At 36.2% G+C, this 19,007-nt stretch overlaps 2 protein-coding genes and 1 long non-coding RNA gene across 28 annotated transcripts in view; 1 reads left to right on the plus strand and 2 right to left on the minus strand.

Annotated features, from left to right (window-relative positions):
* Position 1: 1 nt before the first annotated feature.
* znf367 (zinc finger protein 367) lies at positions 2-9,359 on the minus strand. Of its 2 annotated transcripts, XR_015944726.1 has the most exons (6): positions 8,914-9,359; positions 7,027-7,177; positions 4,389-4,508; positions 3,924-4,062; positions 1,519-2,882; positions 2-1,425 (listed from the first exon to the last, which is right to left on the minus strand). XR_015944726.1 is itself a non-coding variant. In NM_001017726.2 (5 exons), the coding sequence occupies exons 1-5, from the start codon at positions 9,193-9,195 to the stop codon at positions 2,624-2,626; spliced, it is 951 nt and encodes a 316-aa protein (NP_001017726.2). In that variant the 5' UTR covers positions 9,196-9,349; the 3' UTR covers positions 2-2,623. The 2 variants fall into 2 exon arrangements, 1 of the variants encoding a protein (NP_001017726.2); NM_001017726.2 differs by having other exon boundaries at positions 2-2,882; positions 8,914-9,349.
* Positions 9,360-11,729: 2,370 nt separating this feature from the next.
* The window catches only part of cdc14b (cell division cycle 14B), a 45,044-nt gene continuing 37,766 nt past the window's right edge, over positions 11,730-19,007 (minus strand). For 8 of the 25 annotated variants that reach the window (XR_015496909.1, XR_015496917.1, XR_015496923.1 and 5 more), the window contains one exon: positions 11,732-12,216. Coding sequence is in view for 8 of the 25 variants with exons in the window: in XM_087262924.1 (XP_087119050.1) it covers positions 12,177-12,216 (40 nt within the window). In the remaining 17 variants the exon portion in view is untranslated. Of the gene's footprint in view, positions 12,217-12,338; positions 12,405-16,397; positions 16,592-19,007 lie in introns of all 25 variants that reach the window. The other 17 variants (XR_015496910.1, XR_015496918.1, XR_015496914.1 and 14 more) reach the window with 4 other exon arrangements.
* Positions 13,229-17,657, plus strand: LOC141375563 (uncharacterized). The gene is made up of 2 exons (XR_015497519.1): positions 13,229-14,085; positions 16,238-17,657. It is a non-coding gene; the product is annotated as an uncharacterized LOC141375563 (long non-coding RNA).

A 19,007-nucleotide genomic window follows, 5' to 3' on the forward strand; every position in this document is an offset into this window, starting at 1 on the left:
GCAGGATTTATATCATTTATTGAAGACTTGAAGTGCTAACACTATGATGAAAAAGCCCGCTTACACATGTACAAAGTCGAACAGAAGATCTCCAAATAAAACACTTGATTACATTCTGTTGTCGCGGCTAAACATTGATCTTCTCCAACAATTCAGGGGGGAAATATATTATTTTCAGCTATAAAATGGACATAAAAACTCGACGCCACGCAGAAACATCCCCGACCTCGTCAGAAACGCACCTTTCCAGTTTTTGAGGCCGAATTAATTCTTGATGCAAATTGAACAATGAACAGAATGTAGTGTTACGAATGATGAACTGGTGAAACAAGTGCCGTCGAGATCCATCCAGACTCTTTTTCCATCACTTCTCTTTGGAAATAAGAGCTACTGAAGTGAGAGATTAATATGGTAAGTGCTTCAGTTTATCAGCTTTCCACTGTCAATCTATACACTACTACATAGAGTCGTCTGAAGTACTGAATTTGGTACTAACCAATACTGAAACTGTAAAAATGGGACACTACCAGATTTCATGCTGGCATTTTGAGTGGATTCTTAAAGGGACAGTACATGCAAAACATTTAAATGTCATTGTTTACAGTCACTAGCCAATCAAAGGTGTTTAAAGGGACAGTACATTAAAAATATTAAAATGATGTCATCATTTACTGTCACTGTAGCCAATCAGGTGTTTAAAAGGACAGTACTCACAAACAATTAAAATGATGTCATTGTTTACCAGCACTAGCCAATCAGGTGTTTAAAGGGACAGTACATTAAAAATATTAAAATGATGTCATCATTTACTGTCACTGTAGCCAATCAGAGGTGTTTAAAGGGACAGTACATTAAAAATATTAAAATGACGTCATTATTTACTGTCACTGTAGCCAATCAGAGGTGTTTAAAGGGACAGTACATCAAAAAATATTAAAATGACGTCATCATTTACTGTCACTTTAGCCAATCAGAGGTGTTTAAAGAGACAGTGCAAACAAAATATTAAAAATTATGTCAATTTACTGTCATTGTTGCCAATCAGAAGGATTTAAAAGGGACCGTACACCAAAAATGAAACTAGTCATCATTTACCCTCAGTGGTGCCAGTCATGTGACAATAAAACAGCCATTTAGAGGTGTTTAAAGGAACAGTGCATACAAAAAAATGTAAATTTACCATCACTGTAGCCATTCAAAGGGGTTTAAAGGGACAGTACACCAAAAAATGAAAATCATGTCATCGATTACTGTCACTGTAGACAACCAGTCATGTGACCACACAACAGCCAATAAAAGGCATTTAAAAAAAAACAGTACACCATAAAAGAATTGAATGATGATGTAATTGATGATGTCATCATTTACTGTCACTGTAGCCAATCAGGTGTCTTAAAGGACAGAACACCAAATAAAATGAATATTCTGTCACCATTTACTCTCATTGGTGCCAATAAGTCACATGGCAATAAAACAGGCAATCAGAGGTGTTTAAAGGGACAGTACACAAAAAAATACAATCTTGTCATCATTTACTGTTATTGTAGACAATTAGGGGCGTTTAAAGGGACAGTACACAAACAAATCTGTCACCATTTGTCATTGAAGCCAATCAGATAGTACACCCAAACATTTTAATTCTACAATCATTTTCACCTTCAGGTTGTTTTAAACTCTTTGTTCTGGATGGGAAAAAATAAGATATTTGGTGGAATGTCAGTAAACAACCAGATCTCGCTACCTATTTAGTATCACGGCAGGAAAAATAAGTATGGCAGTAAATGTGTCCGTATGGATACTGACATTCTCCCAAGTATTTCCTTCATCTTCAACAAAACAAAGAAATTATACGAGTTAAAAATGTTTACTTGGAGAGTAACTGAAGACAGAATTGTCATTTTTATGTGTACTGTCACTTTAAAAATTCCTGATTGTGCACTGTATTCCAATGCTCAACACAAATGACCGTGGTTGGCTATACTGACTTCAGTGCAGCCAATCACAGTCATTTCTGCAGAGCATATAAACACACCAGCCAATCAGCGACGCTTTAAACATCCACTCAAAATATTTAGAAATGTTCAGTATTGATTACTACCTATATCAGTCCTTTTCAACAACACTACTACTACACACGCGTGTACCCTTAAGAGATGCCTTTTAAAGCTGGTTAGTTTGATTGCAAAGCCTGAGTCCTACAGCCGCCAGCAGGTGGCGCTCAACACTGCTTTAAATAGAATAAATACATGATTAAACACGAGCGAGTGATGGAAGCGCCGGGACTAATGCGGGTGTCTGCGTAGGGAAAGCAAAAGCGGGTCTCCTGCTAGTCATAAGTCTTCTCACACACGTACAAACACACACACACACACACACACACACATACGAACACTAAAATCCACACACAAATCCACCCACAATCCCCAAACACACACTCATGTCCACAAAGTGCACAACGAAACAAAAGGAACGTCTCCAGGAATATCTCCTGAACAAGAGCAAACGACATTCTTCATTCATATAATGATATCATCTACCATCATAGCAGCCTAAAGGTACGAAATAAGGAAGCGAAATAAGGTGCTTGTAGCTTATATCCACATGTCTGGAGCTGACGAGTGTCTCAGGCCGACAGGTTGTTAGCGAGCTCGATGAGTGCTAGCGCTCCGTGCAGACGCTCCCTCTGCTCCTGCAGACGCCGGCGCGCCGTCACTACTCCGCCAGAGGGGGCGCTCTTCTCCTCCTCTTGCTCTTCTTCTTCTCCTTCATCGGATGGCAGGAAGTCAAGCGGGTCCTGCTGCTCCTGGTCCTCCAGGGGACTCTTGTTTTGAGGCTTTGCTTTGCCCGGTACAGGCGAACGCTGCTCACGTGTCTGCCAATATCTGACGAACACACCATTAAGTCAGCGAACGGCATAAATATATAGATACACAAGTACTAGCCAAAGATTAATTGCATTATATATACAGCGCATCTGTAAAGTGTTGATAGCGCTTCACTTTATCCACGTTTTTATGTTAGTCTTATTCCAAAATGGATTAAATTGATTTAATCAATTTAATCCATTTTGGAATAAGACTGTAACAAAAACAAATGTGGAAAAAGGGAAGCACTATCAACACTTCCCTGTTGCACTGTAGAAACAAAAAAAAAGTTCCATAGATTTATAAGAATATTTTTATATTAAAATTTAATTAAACATTTTCTTAAACGTGTGCATGCATGTGTGTATTTATACAAGCATAATACACACACACACACATATATATATATATATATATATATATATATATATATATATATATATATATATATATATAAACAGTAAACATATGCCATTTAAAAACTAATATATATATATATACACAAGCTAACTGGCAAGGAAAATATTAAAAACCATAAACATCGTTTCAGCTTGTTGCCCTCATACTAAAATAATTCTCATTTTCGTTTGATTTTATGTAAAAAACAAATGAAGACTTCAAAAGTCTGGCCTGGATTGAACAAAAGTTATTGGTTGAATAAAAATAAATAAAAATAATGGACTTTTGGAGTTTAACTCGTGTTTCAGAGTTTACTCAAACTGCGTTGATTAAAAAGTTCAAGTTCCAGACAAATAATAAATAAAGTTTTGAAAATCTGAACAAAAACAAGCATCACTTTATATGATCAGGATATAGAAATATTCATATTGTGCTGCAATATCTATCCATTCATGATACAATCTGCCGATAGATTTTTATAGATTATTACAAATTATTTACAATTGCATTCTCTTGGCCTCAGTTATAAAAATATTATTCGTCAGCTTATTTTCAAAAAATCATCTCATGCATAATTGTGTGCATAATTACATTAATAGACTGAAACATCAATGCGTCGCATGTCTTCATCAAGAGTTTGAGTGTTTTTGCTTTTCTCACTTTGTCAGCCATTCTGCAACAGCCTTGTTATCGGCTCCCTGTGATTTCCCGGGGCCGCCGGTCGGCTCCTCACGCTTCAGCCTGGCGTACGGGTGTTTCGCGCAGTGACGGTTAGCATGAGTAAAGCGGCTCCCGCAAGCTAAAACACCAAGAAACACAGCAGAAATAAGCATCTAAGAAACCTGTGCATTTAGAAACCAGAGGCTGAGAGACTGAAGCTGCAATTCATCAGCTGGCCACTGGGGGTCGGCTCCAAAACAGAGCAAGATTCTATTGACTCTAATGTTAAAATGGTTAAACATGTTTACAGCATTTAATTCAAAAAGGATTTCATGTATATGATTAATGTGACCCTTCATGACAGAGTGAGGAGGTGAATGCATGTCTGCGTGAATGACTCCTAAAAAAAAAACAGTCAATCCTGATTGGCTGATGGATCAAGTGTTGTTTTCCTATCATGCTCACCTTTCTCGGAGCAGACAAAGGGCTTTTCTCCAGTGTGCAGACGCTGGTGTGTCTTCAGCTGACCACTCTGGACGAATGCTTTACCGCAGTCTGGATAATCACACAGATACGGCCGTTCACCTGTAAAAAAACACACACAGAGAGGTGAGCACACATGCTGAGAACATTTTCTTAAGTCTGTTGGATTTTAATTGCTGTATTAAGCAAAGATGCTTGCATTCTTCTGTCTTTTTAAAGGAACAGTTTACACAAAAATAGTCTCATTTACTCACTCATAAAAGTTCACAACCACTTAATTGTGAGTTTTTTTCTGTTTGTTGAACACAAAAGATATTCTGAAGAATGCTGGAAAAAAACAGCTATCGGCATCCAGTCACTGGCTGTTTTTTCCCATCATTCTTCAGTATATCCTCTTCCTTTGTGTTCAACAGAAAAAGAAACTTGAAACTCTTTTAAACAAGTGGAGAATGAGGAAATGCGAATATAAATTTTTGGTAAAAATGAAAACAATTTAACAATTCTCAAACAAAAAAATTTAAGATTATTTAAAAAAAGGCATTTTAATCCAATGGTTGCTCAAAAGGAAGGAAACGCAATACTGTAAAGTTCCCAATTATCTTCCTTATTAGCTGTTACAAGTTGCCTTTTATTGAATTGTTTGTAATTTTTTGTCTGAGAAGTTGTGACTACCAAAATAGTCAACCGTACCACTTTTCAAGAGCCTTTCATAAGAAGGGGGCCAGTTACGATATCTATTTTCTTTGTATGATTTATTGCACAAAAATATAATTCAATAAATCATATTATTGTCATTTTAAGACCATTACATGCCACTCATTATACAGTATAATGTCAGAATGACAATATCATCACAATGCAAGTACACTCATCCAAAGAACTTATAATATTGTATTCTTAAGAATATTTCATTTAGTTATTTTAACAGTTTAATAATCAGGCATTGGAGTGAGGATGTGAAAATGCATCTCCTAAATAAATAATAATAAATGTTTTCAAAAAAGTGCAAGATAAACAGTAACAGAGGCTGCGATATCTGCTACCAGATCTATTTTCAGCTGTCAGACAGCCACATTAAAATATACTGCAGTAATTTATAGTAAATACTAGTGTTTTTACCCATACTGACACCTCCAATAGAGATAGAGATGTTGCACAATTAGCTGAAATGTAGCTAGAATTGGTTTTTATGCATGGGCGATATATATTGCACCAACAAAAATGATTAAGCTCATGACCATGTGCTGTGTGATGGGTACATATATTGATTATTGTGACGGGTCTAGCAAGGAAACCTAAACAAAAGGTGCTAAAGGGTGGAGCTAGACTCTGCTGAATGATGATTGGTTTACAGGGAATCATCAATTGTGCATGCAACAAAATGGGAACAACAACAAAAGCACCAAATTTAAACAGCAGTTATCTTACAATAAACCAATGGTCTTAAACTCAATTCCTGGAGGGCCACAGCTCTGTATAGTTTGGTTTCAACCCACTCCAGCTTGCACCTGCTTAACGCCCCAATCACACGGGGCTTCAGCATCAACGCTTGACAGAGGCAGCGTCAGCCAATGAAATTAGTCAGCTATTGGCCACTCTCTGAGCTGGTGTATTTGCATACAGTGATCTGACTGGCTGACGCTTTCGTCGGCGTTTGAAAAGTTGAGCTAGTCCCAACTTTTGCAGTGAGCAACGCCTCTGAAGCGGCGCCAACGGATCCACAATGCAGTTCGGCAACGCCTGACGTCACCCATTTAAAGCGAATGGGAAGCGTTGACGCTGACGCCCCGTGTGAATGGGGTTTAATGGTCTCTAGTAATCTTGAACACCTTGATTAGTCAGATCAGCTGTGTTTGATTAGGGCTGGAGCAAAACTGTGCAGGGCTGCGGCCCTCCAAGAATCAAGTTTGAGTCCAACATGCTAGAAGCAACAAACCATGGTCAACACATGAATGTTTAAATAGATCACACATGATCTCTTCATTATAATGACCCATATGTAGTGGGACTTTTAATTTGGAAATAGCCGGATTAGTCATTTCTGCTTAACCGTCATGCCATTATAAACTCACCATCGAGTTTGATTAAAATCAATAATCTTTACTGCCTGTTTAAGATATAATAAAAAATGTGACACCAAACAAGAAGCACTGCATTAAATGACATCGTACCATGTGTTTAAAGTAAATGTAATAATCAATGTATTTTACCACAGTATTTTCACTGGAGTTTCAGTGCTCGCCTGCTTCTCTTGACGGTGCAGCCCTGAATAACATATTGACGACAACTAACACAACAATATCTTGGGGTTCCATCTGAGATATTATTATTGCAGGGGCGGCACGGTGGCTTAGTGGTTAGCACTGTGGCCTCACAGCAAGAAATTTGCAAGTTCAAGTCCTGGCTGGGTCAGTTGGCATTTGTATGTGGAGTTTGCATGGTCTCCCTGTGTTGGCGTGGGTTTCCTCCGGGTGCTCCGGTTTACCCCACAGTCCAAACACATGCGCTACAGGGGAATTGATCAACTAAATTGGCCACAGTGTAAGAGTGTGTGTAAATGAGTGTGTATGGGTGTTTCCCAGTATTGGGTTGCAGAGTCACTCGCGAGAGCAGCACTGACCGGTGTGTGTGCGTTTGTGGGCCTGCAGGGACTTCTCTCGAGGAAAGACGCGGTTGCAGATGTTGCAGCGGATGCGGCTGGTGGAGTTTTCCCCCTCGTTGATCAGCTCCCGGACGGTGTCGGCCCGCGGACGGCCACGCCGGATACCATCCTGCATTAGAAAACAAGTGTGTTTATGACAATGATCCACACACACTGGACTGAACTGAATAATGGCATGACTGTCTGCTTTACTACTGACCTGAGGTCTGCATAACTGATTACATTCACACATTGAACTGTTAATGAACTTTTCTGGGTTTATAATTCATTGTTATACAATATAAAAAAAAGTACTTTTGATATTTTGAGAGGTGTTAAGGATTTTTTTTTTAAACAAACGAATACCTAATACTGATAAATACAGAAAAAGTGAGTCTCTTAATTTAGTTTTGGATAGTTAATAATCAAATAACATATTCTCTGCTACATGCACCAACTAAATGATTAACTCTTGACTATTATATATTGATTTGAGCTTAAATTTCAAGATTTAAATGTCAATTATTTGAACAATTGTCTGTAAAATAACCATTATGAACCATTTACAGTGAATTAAGCCTCATAAATAAGAAAGAGCTGTATTTATTACAGAAATTAACTGTTTGTTTCCCTTAAATACAAAAAAAAGAAATCTCAAATTTATTTTTGGATAGTTCATAATACAATATTTACACTAATTCTCTGCTACATGTACCTGCTAAATTATTAACAATTACTTCTCTATAATTACACACAAATAGCCATAAACAAAACTCAATATGAATATGTTCACTAGATATACAGTAAGTTATAAATTAATAACAGCACAATATCAAACAGCTATATTATAAATAATACTCTTAAAGCAATACTTTGATAGTTTGAAGTCTGATATATTTGTTGGATTCATATAAATATATTAATGCAACACTACAGTTTAATATGAAAGCGTCATTCTATGTATGACATAATAATTACAACTAATACAATACATTTGTGTTTCATATGATATACAATTACATTAAATGGACGCCTAAAAATGAAACTATATTAATTCATTACTCACACTGAAATGGCTGAAAACTTATGAATTAATTACTTAGTATGCAATTAAATTGCAATCATTTTTATCAACATTCTTCAAAATATCATGGTTTGTTTAGAGGTTAAAAGCTTAACCGTTAAATAGTAAATATGATAAATAGTAAATGACATAAATGTCCCAGAAATGTCTATTTAATGCACTTATACATCAAATAATCAGGATTATTATTGCAATATAATAAACATAACTTACATCTATATGTTATTATTCAGGTAAAATTGGTTTTATATTCGCACAATCATTCAGTTTTAACAGTGACACGGTTCCTATATTGTTTGCAGCGCTACTTTAAATATATAATGTGAATTCGCATGTAAAAACGACTTCAAAACAACATTAGCTCTGTTTAATTGACTGTGAACAATGTAACGTTCATTTAATAGTTACCGACTGCTAATATTAATTTCCCTACACATAATTTGCTAATAATGCCTAGCTGAAATTATATTAGGCAGAAAGCCCAAATATAAAATCTGATTCAGCCTAATGTAAATACTGACGTGTTATAATAACACGAGCACTCATTATGAGAAAAAAAAATAGTTTCTAGAAGAAACATTTTGGCGCGCACATCTGACGTCACGTTTAACTTCCAGCTGCCGCACAATGGAGAATTTAAAATCCCGTTCTGAGCGCGCGCTTTAACGTAACAGTCACTTCTGCTAACGGAAAACCAAAATCGGTTGCTTTATAAGTTAGTTACGATTAATAAATACAGTTCTCGACTGTTTAAAGAAGCATAATGCATCCGTGTGTCTCACCTTTAGGTGCTCCGGGCAGGAAAGCGGGTCTGCTTCGGCTGGAGAGCTGCTGGTTCGGGTGGGCGAGGCGGCGCCGCTGCCTGAACCGGGGCTCAAAGTCACATTATGCGCGTTTTCGCCCCAGCGCCATGGGTACACCATAAAGTCGCTAAAACCGGGGCTGGTGGGCATCAGGGAGTCCGCGGTGGTCCTCGGTTTAATCGGTGTTGTTTTAATAACCGACACCAGAACTCTTTTTGGCGAGTCGTTGCAGAAAATCACCTGATGCTTGCTGTCAGCCATAACGGATAAAAACTGAATCTAAAAACCGTTGGAATTAAATTAAAACGTTTAAAACGTGAGTAATCCGCTGTTAACCTGCCGCAGTGTGGTAAAGTCAGTCATTCCCGGAGTTACATGTAGCAGAGCTTCTCTGATCCCGCTCCTCCGACAGCCTCACTTGTTACAGTGACCCGGTACTTTCCCGCGTTGGAAATCGCGCCCGATGGGTTTGTGTAGCCAATCGGAGAGAAGAACGTTACAGCGCTTCAAAGAACTAACCAATGGCAACCGCTGTGACATCCTCGCAGCGAACAGTAGCCAATCACAACTGGCAAAAGATTTCTGGTCACTATATACTTTTTAAATATGGCAGAGCGCGGGTTTTCTGACTGACGTAGCTGCTGTCCAATGAGACGCGGTGGTTTTTAGTGTGTAGGCGGGGTTTGTGAGGGTCTCTTTCTGCAGCTTTAACGTCTCCCGCGCATAATGTTTACATTTACATCGATTTAAAGGGAAAGGCGGGCGGTGACGGTGGCGCGAAAGTTACGTAATCAAACCGCCTTTTGTTTCATTGTGTTTCAGCAGCTGTCCGCGTAAAAACCCTTTAATTATGCCATTCTGGAGCAGATAAAAGATTGAAAAGAGTGAAACAGATGCATCTTTCAGGACATTTATTGCAGAATATATATATATATATATATATATATATATATATATATATATATATATATATATATATATATATATATATATATATATATATATATATATTTATTTATTTATTTTTATTTATTTATTTATTTATTTTTAAAGTTATTTTAAGTCTTAAGAATACTTTCCATATGTTTTCATCGTTTTTTATTTGTTGTATGAGCTTTCTGTTTCTTTATAATTATGGGTGCCTATTTAATTCCATTCGGAGGTGTTATTCCTAATAGATCTGCAATTATTATCGGTAGGCATACTTGCTTTAGTTCTGTGCACAAATTTATGTTTATCAAATTATTACGTTTAGAATAAGATAAAAAATAATAATATGCATAACATTAGCTTTACATATCAATAATTATATAATTAAAATATTACACAAATATGTAAGGCAGATAAATACGGTTCTTTTGATCAATTCACGAATCCTACAGAATAAAGTGTTATTAACATTGATAAGCATCATAATCTTGATGTTTATACATTGATTTGAGTTCAAAGTGTAAAACTTTTGCAACAAAGGGCCCCATCATACACCCGGTACAAGGCTCAAGACGTGTTTGGCCCAATTTGTTGCAATTTTCAGACGAGCGCAATGGTAATTTTCACAATCTGCGTCACGTAATACTGATCACTACAGAAAAAGTGAGTCTTTTAATTTATTTTTGAATAGTTAACAAAATAACACATTCTGTGCTACATGCACCTGCTAATTGATAAACTATTGACTATTATTAACTATTATATATTGATTTGAGCTTTAATTTTAAGATTTAAATGTCAATTGTTTGAACAATTGTCTGTAAAATAACCATTATGAACTATTTAGTGAATTAACCCATATATATATATATAATAACTGTATATTTTTATTACAGAAATGAACACTGTTTGTGTCCCTCAAATACAAAATAATAAAAAAACGAGTCTCCTAATTTATTTTTGGCTAGTTAATAATACAATAACAACACTTATTCTCTGCTACATGTACCTGCTAAATTATTAACAATAACTTCTCTATAATTTCACATAGATACACACATTATTATAATTGATATTATTTTGCACAATGAGCTTTAAGGCTGATTTATACTTCTGCGTCAAGCGCACGCGTATGCTACGACGCAGCCTACGCGTTAACCCATAGCCCTATGCCGTGGCATCGCTGACGTGCACCTCTTGAAAAATGTAACTACACATCGCAACGACGCGTAGTGCAAGCTCTGTGATTGGTCGGCTTGGTAGCGCTGATGAGTCAGGGTGGGACCGAGAGCCGCGCGAGCCAGATAGAGCGATTGTTTACAAGTGGAATCCCGTGAAGGATGGAAATACCAACGGATAGAAAGTTTTGTTTTGTGTTTACCTCACAGTTTAAGTTGTTGCTTGTCCGCCGGTTTCTGCCTCAAAATGAGCAAGTTTGAGCCACTTGTACATCCTGGAAGTGTTCAGAAAAAACAAAACACCAGCGAAGAAACTTGACACAGGAACATTAACACCTCTTTGCCAGCTAGCGTTTCGGAAGAAAACAGAGACAGCGCACAGAAGTATAAATGCACAGCTACGCGTGTTGCATGCACGTGGGTTACGCTGGTCACTTGACGCAGAAGTATAAACCAGGCTTTAGACTTTGCGCCTAGATCGTTGAAATAGAGCTGTAGGTTTTAAACGTCAATGAAGTAAACAATTATCTGTAAAATAAGGATTTTAACAGTTCTGAACAGTTTAGTCAATTAAGCATTTCAAATATAAGGAGAACCATATTTAATATAGAAATTAATACTGTTTTGTCTACCTCAAATACAAAAAACAAATCTGAAACATACAATGAGATTCATTCAACAACAACATCTGCAACAGGAGAAAGGATTTATTGAAGGTGATATATGATTCAAATCCTTTTCATCTCATATAGACATACACAAATGTGAAATTATGATTTGATCATCAAAATAAAAAGTATACGCTGTATTTACAGTAATAATAATAATAAAAAACAAGTCTATCAAATATTACAGCTCTGATTAACAGTATGATTAACATTCAAACATGTACATTTACGCAATTATTAGATACAGTATTAAAAAATAAAACCGGTTTAGTAACATAATACATGAGGGCGAAAGTAAGCTTATGATGTTCATGATATTTACAGTGGCATAAAAAGTCTTCGCAGGGCTCTGAGCTAATAAAAACTCAATGCTTTCTCTTTATCAAATCAAAATGTTGATTTCTCACAGTTTTCTTGTTGAATATTACTTATAGATCCTTAAAAAACATCCGGTTCCTTTTGTTTTTCAGCGGAGGAGTGGAGCTCGAGCTTTGGAGATGGAGTTACTGTAAAAAAATAAGAAATATATTAAAATGACAGCAGTGTTATGATGAGGACGAGCAGCGCATGCAGACGGATACTGAGAAACGATGGAGATTTACAGAAGGTAAAGGAGGAAATCTGATACCATGGTTTGTGAAAGCGCACCGATGGCATTGCGTGAAGAGTTTTCCTTCTTCTGGACACAGAGCGTCTATTACAGGTAAAGTTGCGGAAGCAGTGAAGAGATAAAAACGTGTTAAGGAAAGAGCAAACTAATCTCTGATCGCAGTACGGTGATCCAGTTAAAGTTGTTTTGTATAAAGGTAGCTTATTATTCGTAAATATTTTCATTTTCTATGCGATTATACTGTAAAATGTTATTGATAGTCATGATATAGAGCTGAATATTCAGCATTATTACTTCAATTCTCAGATGATGCAATCAAAACTATTTTTATATTAAAAAATAGGGAAAATCTAATGAAAATAGTAAATATTTTCATAATTAAAAAAGCCGTTTTCCCAAGCAAAAATACTGTAAAATGTAATTTACAGCCATGAAGTATTTTCAGCATCATTACTTTAACTTTCAGGTGACCTAATCCAAATTATTTTTATATAAACAAAATAGGAAAAAATCAGATTAAAACACAGTAAAAAAAATAAAATAAAATAAAATATTTACAAATAAAAAAGCAGTTTTCAATGTGGTTATACCACAAAATGTAATTTATAGCCATGAAGTAAAGCTGAATAATCAACATTATTACTCTAATTCTCAGGTGATCTAATCGAAGCTACTTTTATATTAATAAAATAGGAATGATCCGATTAAAAACAGAAAAAAAGGGATGTTTTTACCAATTAAAAAAAAGCTGTTTTTCATGTGAACATTCTGTAAAAAATTTAATCTATAGCCGTTATATAATAGTCATTATTACTTCAATTCTAAGGTGATCCAAATCAAAACTATTTTTATATATAAAAATATAGGGAAAATCTGATAAAAACTGTGAAAATAGTAAATATATTTTCAATTTTAAAAAGCTGTTTTCAGTGTAAATATACCGTAAAAAGTAAATTATGCTCAAAGCAGATAAAAATACAGAAAAAAACCCCAACAATTTTGCAATTAATTAAAACAAGTTGTTTATGTGAATATGCTGTAAAATGTCATCTATAGCCATGATGTAGAGCTGAATATTCACCATTATTACTACAATTCTCAGGTGATCCAATGAAAATATTTTGTATAAAAGGTAGTTTGTTCACAAAGCAGATCAAAATGCAGAAAGTAGAATATTTTTAAATAAAAAAAATAAATAAAAGTTTTGTACTCCAGTCTTCCATGTCAAATGATCTTTCAGAAATCAGTATAATGTGATTTGAGGATCAACACATTTTTATTTATTTATTATTATTATGGAAAACAGTTGTGCTGTTTAATATAAAGGATCATGAGACACTGAAGACTGCAATAGTGATGCTGAAAATTCAGCTTTACATCACAGAAATAAAAGTACATTTTTATATACAGTTACAGAAAACAGTTATATTAAATGACACCAGTATTAATATGTAACAGCACACCTTTTTAAACAACAACAACTGTAAACAGAGTTGAAGAAAAATATATATTTTTATTAACATGCATTTTTAAAGTCTGCATGATTTGAAAGTTGCTGCAATTGCAGTATGATGTATTTCCAACCAAAATGTTGATTTTTAAGTAGTATATAGTGTATCGCGTAGGGAACGGGCTAAAGCAGTTTTTAAACTCCGCCTCTCTTCTTTCACTTGCAGCAAACTACCTCAGTTAGAGGGGCGTGGCTAAGTATATTTCAGCCAATCAGAGAAATCAGAGTAGGACAGCTGTTTCAGAGCTGAAGCAGGTGAGCAGATTTGCATTAAAAATGCAAAAAAGTGTAAATGTTGATTTAATGTGCACTTTAAAGTGTGATGCAAGACTCATGCTAACAGACTGAAGACACGGAGACTGTGAATTAGGGATGCACCGAAATCAAAATTATGGCGGAAACTTTGATGCACTTGGCTGAAAAACCATGACTGAAATATTTTTTTATACTTTGTAGGAATTATTTCTTTGTTAATAAATGATACAAAGTAATTATATTTGACTTTTTAAATTTAACTCAAATTTTATTGATAAAAAAAGACAATAAAATAACCATTTTATTGAATGTGAACATAAGTATACTACATAGAAATGTCCTGTTATGAAACGTCGGCACGCTGCTTTTCCGGAGAGCATGCACATACAAGTATGTGTGTACATCAGCGGAATATACAGCTGAAGTTAGAATTATTATTATTATTTGAACTTTTTTTTCTTTTTTAAATGTTTCCCAAATGATGTTTAACAAAGCAAGGAAGTTTTCACAGTATGTCTGATAATATTTTTTCTTCTGGAGAAAGTCTTTGTTGTTTTATTTCGGCTAGAATAAAAGCAGATTATAATTTTTTTTAAACTTATTTTAAAAGGTCAATATTATTTATTTATACCCTTTTAAGCTAATTTCTTTCCCCGATAGTCTACAGAATAAACCATCATTATATAACAACTTGCCTAATTACCCTTATTAACCTAGTTAAGCCTGTAAATGTCACTTTAAGCTGTATAGAAGTGTCTTGAAGAATATCTAGTCTAACAGGGCTCGAAATTGTGACCATTTTGGTTGCATATGCGACCTAAATTTTATCTATGAGACCTCAAAATATATTTGGGAGCATTTCTGCGAGTGCTTAAAATTGTTGTGTGCGACCAGTTTTTCCTGCAAAATGTTCACCACATGCGCAGAATGCATCTCTAAGCTCTTTGTCTGCACTTGAAACGCGAAACGCAGCGCTCGGGAATGGTTTAAAACAGTTGTCATGTCAACTTGCTGCAGTAAACAAAGCCAAGTCTGTAATGCTTGCACCGCCTTCACGCTCTTCTTATTGGCCCACCACTGCTCTGGCAATGAACGCGAATGATTGGTTAATATCAGCTGTCAATCACTCAGTCAATGCCTTCTTGATGGGGATGACAGGGAATGACCATCGCAAACGGGCTTACACTGAGTAAGTTAAACTAATATTGTTACTCATAAAAAGAACGGTATTGATATTAACATGACGTATGCATATAATAAGGTACAGTACATGTCAAAAGCATCAGTGCAATATCAGACAGCACCCGTGAGAACAGCACAGTTATACTGTTAACAGATTCATTCATGTCGAGCAGTGTGTGCAGGGCCGGTGAGCGCTCTGTGTATGTTTTGGTCACTCAGTTATGTTATAAAAATGTATTTTCTTGTGATAACGGGATTTCGTTGAGACATATTTTCCTCACACTTGCATATATATATATGCTTGTTAGTTTGATTAGTGTTGATTTCAAATGCAATAAATATGTTTGAACAAAACTTGTAGTAACGGTGCTTCTAATTGGTGGGTGCGACTAAATTTTGGCTGATGCGCCTACATTTTTAAAGTTATATGCATACATTATACAGAGTATTATTCATATTATTAATTAAATTACCCATTAAATTGTATTTTATTAACATCTTCCCCTGCTCCAACCATTATACTATTGTAAAAACAGTAATTATACAGTGTATTATAAATATTACTAATAAATTACCCATTAATTGTATTTTATTAACGTCTAGCCCTACCCTAAAACCTCACAGTGATCTAAAAATAGTACATATACAGAGTATTATTCATATTATTTATTAAATTACACATTAAATTGTATTTTATTAACATCTACCCCTACCACAACCATTATACTATTGTAAAAACAGTAATTATACAGAGTATTATTCATATTATTTATTAAATTACCTATTAAATTGTATTTCATTGATGTCAACCTCAAACCAAATCCTTATGGTAATGTAAAAATATTATGTGTTGTTGTACAGAGTCTCAAACATTATACTGATGGGAGTATACACAGCTGTATCCCCTCTAGACTTCATAGTCTTTAAAGCCTTTTTTTAGCTCATATTTTTGTCTGCTTTCCTCTTTCAGATGAAAACCATATAAATAACCGATGATTTTCAGCATTCAAAACTTCAGTGCATCCCTACTCTGAATCTGAACCAGGAAAGATGCAGATAAAGATGAGAAACGCCCGAAAAAACTCATGCAGAAAAGCTGAAGAGACGCGACTGGACGAAGCGGGCCATACCGCAGACTTACAGAGGCGAGGAAACTCAGACTGCGGCCGAACTGATGGATCTTAAGTGCTTTATGTTCGACTGCTTGATGAAACTATTATTATTGGCCACGGAGGCATCGCTAATGTCACAGAACACACCGTCCGTTTCACAGGCCACTACCTGCAAACTGCCTAAAGATTTAGCCAGCCTTGAATGTAAAGGGCTGTGAAAGGAAAACGGGAAAATTAATCACAATAAAGCTCACTCAAGTTGCTTTTAGTACTTGAAATACAGATGCAGGAATCAGTTTGATGGTTTGTAAAATTTGTAATATGAAAACCTTCAATTAAAAATCATAACTACACTCACTGGCCACTTTATTAGGTACACCTGTCCAATTGTTTGTTACAGTCACCAGTTCTCAATCCAATAGAGCACCTTTGGTATGTGGTAGGCTTGGACGGTTTTATGGTAACATGGTATACCGCGGGATCTAAAAATAGCAACGGTATCAGTTTCAATATCGTTATACCGTCATAAAATAAACAGTGCACTTACATAAGAGACAATGAGCCGCGGGACCTGACCAGATTTCTTGCGATACGGGAATAAATTTCCGAATATACCGCGGGAGCCGTCGGTAACTCTGGTGTCATTTGAACAGGAGCTCCCAATACACATGTGGATGCTGCTTATGTGTGTGTGTGAATGAGAGAGAGAGAGAGAGCGTGATGCTGTGCATTGATGGCATGGTGCTGTCTATGTGTGTGTTAATGAGAGGGTGCTGTGTGTCTATGCGTGTATGTTTATACAGACAGCTTGCTATAGGCTTTCTGGACTCTGTATCATCTAGCTGGGTGGTTTTTAGTTTGGCTCTTCTGTTCGCGAACACAAAATTTGGATACCGCCCAAGCCTAGTATGTGGTGGAACAGGACATTGGCATCATGGATGTGCAGCCGACAGATCTGCAGCAACTGTGTGATGCTATCATGTAAATATGGAGCAAAATCTCTGAAGAATATTTCCAGTAGCTTGTTTAATCTCTGCCATTAAGGATTAAGGCAGTTCTGAAGGCAAAAGTGGTCCAACCTGGTATTAGTAAGATGTACCTAATAAAGTGGCCGGTGAGTCTAGAACACTAAATTTTCCTGAATGTGGGGGGGTTTGGAGGCAGAGTGCATGCGACATGTCTGAAGAGTGAGGAGGAATCCGGTGGTGAGGGGTGGGAAGGGGGCGCGGTTTCCCGTAGATTATCAATCATTTGCGGGCATTCGGTAGTCTCTATGATGCATTTGCGGGAGACTCCCGGATCTTCAGGGTGACTTGGGATGTCTGAATATCATGTTTAACAAAAATAGTGGCTGTTTCTCAATCTTGCGTCCTCGTGTTACGTCGTCATCAGCTGCCAAAGTTCAGTTCCAATACTCAAGAACAGAGGACGCGTGAAACTTCCCGGATGTGTTCTTGAAATAGCACACACCAATGCAGACTTGAGCACCGATCTCGCTCTAGAAGTACCAGAAGTCATTGCGACTGGAGGTGGGAAGCGCAGCATATAATATAGGTTTATTATTAAAGTTCAGAGATGGCATTTATTTATCTCAGGAGTTTTCCTAAATGAAACGGTGAATATAAACATCACCATGAACATCTTAATAAAGGAATAAACACATTAAGGGTGTTTGTTTGCTGAAATTCCTATTAAAATCTGTTTTATTTATATTGTGCAATGTATATTTATAATATTTTTATGCAGAGTATATATTTTAAATAGAGGAAAAACAATAAATTGCAGCATAAATGCTGTTATGTTTAAATAATCACCAATAAAAACGCGTGAAGGTCATGTGACCATCAGGAAAAAAGCTGCATTTCTCACAGGACGTGTTCTCTGCCCTCGTGGTCTCCCGAGTTCGTTTTTCTGAGGACACCTGGCAAGACCGCTCTCCACAAGAACGCAAGTCTGTTCTCTGCGTTCTTGGAATTGAGAAACAGCCAAATGAGACGCGATCCAGCAGTACATCCTTGATAAACTATCCGACGTGCACTGCTTGCTGAAGCTCAGACGAGCGCATGACAGTGTGTGTGTGGCTGATGTCATGTGATGTGCGTTTGCAGCAGACGGAGGGCTGTTCAGAAATGCTAGGCAAAACACTTTGTGGATGTGGATCATTTTCCTACTAAAATGCCATTTTAACACTAAGTATTAGTGTAAACGGGGCCTGAGTGTGTATTTTCTGCAAGCGGGTTTGCAAAGGGGGCGGGGCGGAGAATTGGCATTGTGTTGTCTATTGGCGATGGACAAATGGCATCGTCTATCGGCCCAACCCTATTGCCTAGCAAAACAAAAACATGACTTTCTTATAGCAAAAACTAGGGATGCATATAGATTTGGACAGCGTAGTCAGTAATAGTCACAGAAATGTCACTACTGCTTGTGCCTTGGGGGAAAACAACCTATTAGATTATTGATTTATCTTTCATGAAAAAACAATACATTTTTGATTGATTTAATTTTGAAAACTTGCTGTGTAATATTGTTTTTTGACCTCTGATAAGCTTTAAAGTCCAGATCTTAAATTATATATATATATATATATATATATATATATATATATATATATATATATATATATAT

The sequence above is a fragment of the Danio rerio genome, chromosome 8, assembly GCF_052040795.2.
Source record: "Danio rerio strain M-AB ecotype USA chromosome 8, GRCz13ab, whole genome shotgun sequence".
Taxonomy (NCBI): Eukaryota; Metazoa; Chordata; class Actinopteri; order Cypriniformes; family Danionidae; genus Danio; species Danio rerio.